This window comes from Opisthorchis viverrini, assembly GCF_000715545.1.
Source record: "Opisthorchis viverrini unplaced genomic scaffold opera_v5_38, whole genome shotgun sequence".
Lineage (NCBI taxonomy): Eukaryota > Metazoa > Platyhelminthes > Trematoda > Opisthorchiida > Opisthorchiidae > Opisthorchis > Opisthorchis viverrini.
This window is the reverse complement of record NW_008751695.1, coordinates 56,113-65,694: the sequence shown is the minus strand read 5'-3', so window position 1 is coordinate 65,694 and position 9,582 is coordinate 56,113. Positions and strand designations below refer to the sequence as shown.

The following is a 9,582-nucleotide window of genomic DNA, read 5'->3' as shown; positions in this document are numbered from 1 at the left end:
CCGTGGTTCATCGATTGATACACGGGTCAACAAGATGTCACACATCACTTGAACGGGAAACACGGAAAGTTGGGTGGAGCATTGTCCCACGCCAACCGAATAAGTTGCTTAGCAGAAGAATGACCGAAATAAGCGTCCAATATAGTCTAAAATCGTGTTTTGGACAACAAATCCCAACGGGGAGTATTGCTCTAATAAAGTGCATATTCTCGGGTTGCACGCTTTCTTTCTTGTCTTCACCCGTTGTCCTTAGAAGGATAGTTGGAAAGTCAATCAGCGGAACCACTTTCAAAAACCGAATACGTTATTTTCAGTTGGTTTTTGGTCATGTGGCTGCTGATCTGTTAGTTGAGCTTGGCAACCTGCTTCCATACGTTTCGTCATTTGATCTACATTCGATTGACGCACCCAAGCTACGAGCATTTCCACGTATTGTCAGGTTACCATACAGATTTAAGAGTTCCGAAAGGAAGCGGTCAATCACTTCCAAGAGCTTTCTTCTTTCAGACAACATCTTATCGGCCGCCCGATGGATACGTTAGACGCGGTAGTAGTCCTTCCTTAATCCACTATAACTACCCGGTCGATGTACTCCGGTAGCTGTATGACGTAGACATCATGTAGAGTCATGAAAATCGCGTGTATCAGTCAAGGAACAAAGATTTGATCACCTCCGTGACAGTGTATGCATTAGATTGCGAAGAAGGCACTAGAAATGCAAGAAAACTTATGAAACTCTGTGGTACTTTCCTCAGTCTTCTGTGATGAATTCAGTGGTACCCGTCATTTGCTACTCCGTCATCTTCCAATTTCATAAAAATTGTTTCAGTTCCGTGCTTCGTGTAAAACATGGTTCCTGGTAACGGCAACGAAATCTCTAAACTGTTCATTTGTAAAAGTCCACCAATATATATAGGTAACATACTACTCACAAGGATGCTGAAAACTCCTCGGAAGTCCACGACCGGTTTAGCCCTTGTTCCGACATTCATCAGGTAGGACCAACCAGGACGGAGGATTACCACTGAAAATTCGATTAGACTGTCTCAACCAGGTTGCATAATTTCACCTGATTCATTACATCAAAGTTTTCTCATGTGAACTAAGTAAAACTAAAAGGACAAGAAGAGGACCATTGACAAAGCACATTTTTCGAACCGTTACACATCAGGGAATGTCATATTTTCATGATCTAGAGAGAGGATTGTGCAAGGGAGAAGGAATTGGGCCCATCCTTCAAGCGTTTTGTCTGTTGCATGTATCTCAGATTGTAACTGAACGGCAAATTGATTTCGTTCCCCCTATAAAAACACCCATTGCGACGAAGCCACAGCACAGTCAGACAAAGTTCTACACTGGCATACCTAACAAGCGAAGGGCTGTCCAGTTTTGAGAGATACATATAGCCGGGAGTTCAGTCGCTTAAGAACAGCTGATCGCTCCTGTGATTTACACGCTGGTTGCCATTGCAAGGATGAAGTCCGTACACACGGTTTAGGAACGGTCTGACTGGAATAGTTCCCATTCCGACGTTGGACGAACTCCGTTGAAGAGTTGACAGGGTGCCAGGTGTTCGATTACTAGTGTTCCAGGAGTTATGACCATTTGACACTCCACGAACAATCAGTTATTAATCTCTAACGTTTCGTAGTTATCCCTGTGTCAAAATTAAATCAACAAAGTTCCCGTACCTTGGATCCGATCGCTAAACCTGGAGACATGTAGTCAAATAGCTCGGCGTGTACTATTTTCCTATGACTGTTTTTCATACTGAAGCGAGATAGCTCGGTGGTTACAGCACGGATTTACTGACCGGAAGGTCCGTGGTTCAAATCCGACCTCTGACCCCCATGTCCCCTATCTAGGTTTGAGCAACCTGACAGTATCCGAGCCCTTGTGCTTCCTTCGGGTGGCATGACAGTTAAGCACCCAAAGGGTATTACAGCTGAACGATTTGACGTACACAGTGAAGTCGCCCGTAGGACCAGTTAGCTGGTGCAATGTATGGAAACAGATTATATTGTTGGTGGTGTGAAGAGATTGGGGATTTTTGTGGAGATTTCGTCCTGTAAGTGAAGCCCATCTATGCTGAAGAGCCGAGAAGCACTGTACAGCTGTTTCCTCCTTATTGGGAATCATCAGTATTGCGCATCTCACGAAACTCCGGAGAGTCTCTAACCCGCGACCTCCTGACAAGTAGTTTGAACACATTTGTTCGACCACGGGCGGCTGATAAGCAGTGTGATTAACTCGCACTTAGAGAGGATATAGCGCCGCTCGTCCTTCAATGACGGCATCCACATCACGCGGTCACACGTGTTGACTGGTTCCTCGAGAAACGACTTCTCAGAGGAAGTTTAACTCATTGGGTGAAGTTTATTCTTCCATTGAGCTACTTATAGATTGTTGGTAGTGTGGAGAGATTGGGAATTTTTGTGGAGATTTCGTCCTGCAAGTGAAGTTGTAAGTGTGCTTCTCGGCTTTTCAGCATAGATTGGCTTCACTTACAGGACGAAATCTCCACAAACAGATTATATATTACCAACTTTCTTGTCTTTACTAACTATCCGATATTCCGTCTTTATCTGGGTCTCCCCTGTTCAAAAAAATACAAGTAAGCAAGGATATTTTAACGTGCAGATGGAGAGGGGTTGACATACCAACAGAATGTATGAATCAAAATATTGACCAAGTATTGACCATCAAACCCAAACAGTAGGTTTGAGGTGTCAGAATTGAAAGTTATTCAATTGATCAGAAAAAATAGTTCACACCAAGGAATAAGGCCGACATTGTTGATACTGTTGAAATGATTGAGCGCCATTTTGAGTGGAAAATTTCAAAGGATAAACACAGCATAGAGAGATAAGTCGCCATCATCCAATATTTCTGCTGCTGTGGACAACCTGTTTCGGGGACTTCTACAGTCATTTCCCAAAAAATGTTGCTCACGGTAACCGAAACGTTGAGTGACGACACTGTACTCAAAAGTTTCCGTATTTTCCCTCACATGGCGCTCAATCTTTCTGACAGTATCCGATTCTAGTTTGGCCCGAAACTTCTAAACCTGACCTAACTTTGAATCCGGTTGTCAAATTAATATGCAAACTGGGTTAATCCTCGTATCTTCAAACAGCGATGTCCTCACAGTAAGATCAACCCAAAGCCATTTGTAGTTAAACCGCCAGACGGACCCCTGTGACCGATAACACGAACCCAGTACAGCTTCCGTACATCCACTGATGCTCCAGCACTTTGGAACAAATGCATCTCCGGAAGAGAAATTTGGGCAAGTACCTATATTCACCTTTACAGAGGATCTATCGAATCATCTCAATGCTCTGATCACCAAAAGAATGAAGACTGGCGAGTGCAAGAAAGGAACATTCAACAGACTCTTGCAAAAAGTGGAAGCTTCCGGGAGATGCCATCAGGCGATTTCCCCGAGTTATTAGATTCGGACAAGCTTGTATGCAGCCCGTTCAACAGGAGCTTACCTCACAATTGGGTGCAACTACTAAAAATAACTTGAATTTCAACTTTACCTTGAAACCGCAACCTACCAGGGAAGTGATTCCGCACTCTCGATGCTTTCATTATACAGATTAGAAGAAGTTGAACTACGTATCTATATTAGAGTTGTGTTATATTACAATCATATATTATGAAACTTGATTTTAGAAGTTTTTGAAAGTCCTAACAACACTGTTTCGACTTCAAAAGTTTCCATAAAAGCTGACAGTACTTATTTTTTGGCTAAAAAAAAGTCCAAATTGGGTGAATTTCTGACCTGACGTACTTGAAAATGGCAAAATTTATTTTCTCCCTTTTATATGTCACAAAATCGTATCATCAAAATACTAAAATGTCACACTAATTAGCATGAATTTGCGTCTTGTATGCCTCATTCCTGCTGTTCGACTGCGAAAAACGAGAGGAATCGTCATTCTTCGGTTTGAAAGTCGATAACTATTGGAAGCAACTTGCATGGACTCTCGCAAGCCACCTGTACCATTTTTGTACACAGAAACTCGCTGATAACTAATAGAATACAGACAGAACTGTTGGTTCGTGAAAGTTGTGCCGTACACGTGGCGACTTATACTTGGTTGCATGAGGATTTTTTCACCGGCATGGGCAGTCCATATCGCTAATATGTTCGACCTCAAAATATTTATCCAAAGGTTTTTCGTAGACAAGGAAGTCTTTAAAAATACTTTGGAATTGTCGAAACTGCCATTTCTTAAGTGCATTGCCTGGGTGGTGTGTTCTTTCCATACTAAATTCTGATTGGTTCGTGGTATTCTTCAACCTGATTGGTTGGTAGAGGGACGGCCCACTCACGGTCACCTAGTCACTCCTCTCCACTTGGGTTGCGTCCATGGCCAACTAGATATCAGACGTCAGACAAATAATCACCACATAGCAGAGAATTCTGAAGATCCGTGCTAATGCATACCGTTTTCTTTTACTGCCTGTTTTGCCCATCCACTCGTCTAACGATCCCATCTTTCCAAAGCCTTGCTTGACGGAGCTTACCAGTGTACGAGGACGCAAAAGTCATTGAGAATGGTTAAAGAGCGCCCCGTCCCCACAAGAAGAAGGAATGGGAACGCAAGTTTTTCCTGCGCTGTGAATGTTCTCGGATTCATAACAATGGTTGGAGGTTTCGTTTCACCCTACTGGCTTCAATCCTATTCCAGAATTCACATGCCATTCTCACGTCTTGGTCTGTGGGAGTTTTGCCTGAATGGGTTCGTACCACAAAACGACATAAGTATGCAGTCCTATTATGGATGTTGGTGGATTTATTCTCCTTATTTGGATACCATACGGGATATTTTGACACCTTGGTGGTTCATCATTATTCAAGTATTTATGTCGATTTCATTGTTTCTCTATTCTCTCAGTGTCATCTTGTTCTTTGTGTATTTATTTGGCGAGTTTTCAAACTCAAAAGTGCCGGCAGTTTTGTCTTTATCGATTGCTTTAGTTGATTTCACCGCCGCATGCTTAATCACCACATCGATCATCATATTTGGAATCAATCAACTCAATCCAGACTGGATGCCATATCCATTTCAAAACTGGCCTTCGTCGGGTTTTGGATTGGCGGCCTTGAGTGGATGTCTTGCATTTATTACAACCGGATACAGTGCTGTGCAATTCAGAATTGACAAGAAACTTCATGAAGAAGATGCCTTTAACTTTCCTCTTGTGACCAGACCCCAGATGGAACCAGAGGTGATTCTCAAGTAAATTTTTCCACTTCAGCAATTATTCTTACTGATTTTTGTGTGTTTCTCGGAAACAGGGTGAGTTATGGTGGATTTCTCTGATATGTTTATAGAACAGACAACAGCGGGAAGCGTAGGCCAAGGTTAATCAATATTTGCGTAACATATGAGCTTCATCGAAGAGTACTTTTTGCATAAAAGTGCCAATAGAAACCGGGTTCAACCGAAAATCAAGACAACTTGAACACGTCAAAACAGCACGTGGTATAACTGGTTAGAACGACATCTCTCAGTTCCAACAATTTGCCAGGGGCCTTCACTAACGTAATATTATAGTAGAAACTAACGGTAAACCGGAAAGTTATGCCCTTTCGTGTTCCCACACGAAATAGGAACTAGACTGAGGAGCTGGGAGCTGGGCGTGTAGGGGGTTGACATAAGCGATAACCACCAATGAAAGACATGTCTAAAACGTTCAACTAATTGGACGATGAGGAATTCAAATTCCCAGATTTCAATCAGCTTTCTTGTTTACTTTGCACTGCGTTCGATCGTCAAGCCGAGGAGAACAAGCTACTCTGAATCGTGTATTTTATATGGCATCTTTTCAGGTGTCTATCAATTGTTTCAGATAGTCTGATGGTAAGCACTAAAATTTATTTGTTTAGCCTCTGGTTTTCAGCTTACTTTAAGGTCTGAGTGTAATGTTTTCTATATCTCCTTTATTTTAAATCACTATTTATCCATTCCGGTTGATTTGAAGCATTTGGAAAGCAAAAGCCGTCCATTGTCTAACTTCAAGAACGTACTTTCCTCTACTGGTGGAATAATGGACACCAGATAGTTGACAAAATATTGTCCGGTATTCGAAAAAAGTTTGGTGACAATCGGTAGTTTCATTGTTGAGCACATTTCGCTTTTTGACACAAAGCTTCGTCAGGTCAAGTGACTAGGTTCCGAGGTTAATTGAGATTTAAGGCGGAAGGAGAACTAATCAGCTCAGTCAAGCTAAATCTCTGTTGGGTGTCGGCCAATGGATTTTAATGTGTTAGAGTGGTTGAACAACTATTGGGCCGGTGGGGAAACCTGCATGTGTTTGAGTCCAGCCTAGGGTCTGGTTCTTCTGGTTCGGTTCATTTGATGGTCCCTCCCTGTCAGTCTGCGTTGGTAAGCTAGTGCTAAGATAGTTGTGTAAGAGGGATGCTGTGACCTTTGGTCGGGTTGGGATTCCCCCCCCCCACCCCCCGGTTTTTTCTAATGATCCTACGTGGTTTGATAACCGGTATTATTTAATTTCTAAACCACAGCGGAAAAGAATTTGTGAGATGACAGTACTTTGAAGTTTCAATCCTCGGCTTGTGAGACAAACAGGACAAAAACGGAAGCACAATAGACAGTCATTTAGATCATACTCACAATCATCAGTACAAATAATCCTACGAACTCCCACAGGAAGTCTCTTCAAAATAGAAGGCCTCAGAAACATCACGGCAGCAAAGCCGTCACTAAAAAAGTCTAGTGAGTGCGACCAGATGTGCTGCTATGAAGTTTAAGGGAGAGGTGTTATTCGGTATTCCGTATAGCCGCGAGTCGCATTTTGGCGTAGTTATCAACAGTCAGAATTAAAAGCCTAACTTCAACTCGAAAGGCTTCTGGCGTGTAACACGTCTGTAAAGTCTTCTCATGGTTTTTCACAGTAGTTCCTGGCTTTCTAACACATTCACAGATATGCATCCATAAAACACTAGGTCGTTCATACTTCAAATTTTTGACGGAAATGTTATCTCGAATCAGTCAAAGAAAGACACCGATTCAACGTCATTCAGTCACAAATACTGTTCAGTAAGTAGTCTAGGTAAAGAACAGATTGGCAGCTGGGATGAGGGGTCGCGGAACTCATTCGAAACATTAATACCAATGTTCTTATTTCATCGTCCAAGGACCTCGAATTGCGCAACACATTGTGTTGCACATTTTGAGAGCGATTGCTCTCACCATCTTAGGCTAGTGATCGTTATGTGTTCTGTTACTTTAGTGAAAAGCGAATTTTCAACTCAACCGTCCACTGATGATAACTACTCTGTTGATGACAAAACGTCTGTAAGCCGACTGACAAGCTCGGCGCATCGATCGATGGCCACGTGATCGACGCCAGAAAAGCGAGGCCGCTGATTGGTGAATTCGCTGATGGATAACAATTGCTAAAACGACACATGCGCATTATTTCTGTGCACAAACTCGGTTTCATAATGAATTGAAAATACTTTAGGGAAAATTTGAAACATCATTCACGGCATTCCATACATAGCTTATAACAGTACGGCGGCAGCACACCACCGATTAATGATATTCAGAGTGTCAGAAACCTTTTAAAAGATTGTCACAGCCCAATGTAGTAAACAGCGTCAAGCACGCCATCGAGTTATTCTATCCAACATGCTACAAGTGGGTTTCTGGCATTCGACGCAGGTCTACCGATCTCAAACGACTGATGGATTGAAAATCTGAGCAAAAGTAGTAACCGGTAGTGGTTTGATTCTAAGCACAATGATGTGCTGTGTGCAAGCAACCAAGACGGGTGTAATTTTGAGAGAAGGCGGATATCCGCTAACAGTCAATGACCGATCAATGACGATCACAAAATCCATCCTTTTAGTAACACTCTGAAATTTGAACTGGTCGTATTACACCAACGACTTGGCGGAACCTAAATGGTTGCACACACGCACTGAAGCGTGTGTGCTTCACAAGTATATCCGTATGTGTCCGAAGGAAAACGGCTATCAGAGGCAGAGAAAATCCTCTCCGTTGGGTACTTTATACTTCAGAGCTCGCCAAATCACCACTAATACCGGTGCCTGTGAATGTCCCAAGTGAAACTGGTGGTTAGTCAACACTTCGAACTTAGCAGATCTTCCGTCCGATCCACGGTGATACCCCAGCAGCCAGCAAGCTCAAAATGCAAAGATTTCATCCGAACTTTCAGTCAGTTGGTCTGCTGGTTAGAAATTTCTTTACTTGAGATGTGCACACTGCTTACACAGGCAAAGCTGGTCAACTTTGTGCTTATTTTCTGATCCATAGGGACCTTTTCCATGCTGGCCTGAAAGTCTGCCTTGCCAGATTTCGATTGGTGTTCTACCACGAAATTTTTACTCTATCTTAACCTGTGGGACACATGGCAGTTAGTTAGCCTTTCAACAAACACGATCATTTGCTTACAACTTTAGTTTTCACAGGAGACTCATTCGAAATCCAGTTCAATCTATCGTTTATGAGGTTCTCCTTCAACTGGCTGTGCTAGATCAGGCCGCCTCACGTTTCAAGTGGTACAATATTCAATATATCGGAACACTTTTTATCGACCTACCACACTACTTATAAGGTGGCTGAAAACTCTTGCGCACTTTTGTACAGAGACAAAATGGTTCCCGGGTTTAGTTGCGATCTGCGAAACCCAAAGGGCAGGTTACATAAGTTTTTCGTTCGGTTCTGTAACTTTATCCCATTCTTCGTGCTCAAATCCGTCCAACAGGAGAAACACAGCGGACGCCAATGGGCCAAGAGGAACCCGCGTCCCGGCCGCCGCTGTCCGCTTCTTGATTGACATTCATACTTAACTGATTGGTCTACTACCGTTTGGTTTTCTACCACGCAGCAAATTTTACCAAATTTTTGGAAAGAAAACAAACAGCACATCACCTGAAGCAAACTGGGGAACAACTTGGTTGCCACGTAATTTTGCCACTTGTTTTCACTTTTATCAAATTCACACCTTATCATGCTGCACACAAGGTCATCAAGTTACGTAACTTTGCAATGCCAAGCTTGTTTTCACGTCTGAGTTGAAGGTTGTAACGTAATCAAATGAAGCGATCCACTGTGGTACTGTTTAAGGTTCCCCGTGTTCCAGTACGTATCGTTTCCCAAAGTAAAAATATTTTGAAAAAATCGTTCAGCTGTACCACCCTTCCGGTGCCTAGCTGCCATGCCACACGAAGGAAGCACGAGGGCTGTGCTAATGCCTGGTCGCACAAACCTAGACAGAGCAGAGGTCGGGTTCGAACCACGGACCCTCCGGTCAGTAAATTCGTGCTCTAACCACTTGGTCCATCTCGCCCCAAAGTAGATGTAACTCAGTAAGTGACTGTTAACCTGACCAGATGATGTGATGTTCGGAGCATAAAAGACAGAGCGATCAAGGTAGATTTTTTATTGTCGTTCTCCTTTATAAGCTAAACTAGTTCTGAATAAACTCTGGTGATTCGATATGCACTGACGAACTGTTTGGAAGTCCCAAGCATGGAAAAATATTTGGGATATGAAGAAAGTCCTCTACTTATTT

At 42.8% G+C, this 9,582-nt stretch overlaps 1 protein-coding gene across 1 annotated transcript; it reads left to right on the top strand.

The window, feature by feature from the left end:
• Positions 1 to 4,569: 4,569 nt before the first annotated feature.
• T265_02912 (hypothetical protein) lies at positions 4,570 to 8,621 on the top strand (the record flags this gene model as incomplete). The annotated part of the gene is made up of 2 exons (XM_009167276.1): positions 4,570 to 5,255; positions 8,477 to 8,621. 2 exons carry the CDS (start codon positions 4,570 to 4,572, stop codon positions 8,619 to 8,621), a joined length of 831 nt encoding a protein of 276 aa, XP_009165540.1.
• Between the last annotated feature and the right edge of the window lie 961 nt (positions 8,622 to 9,582).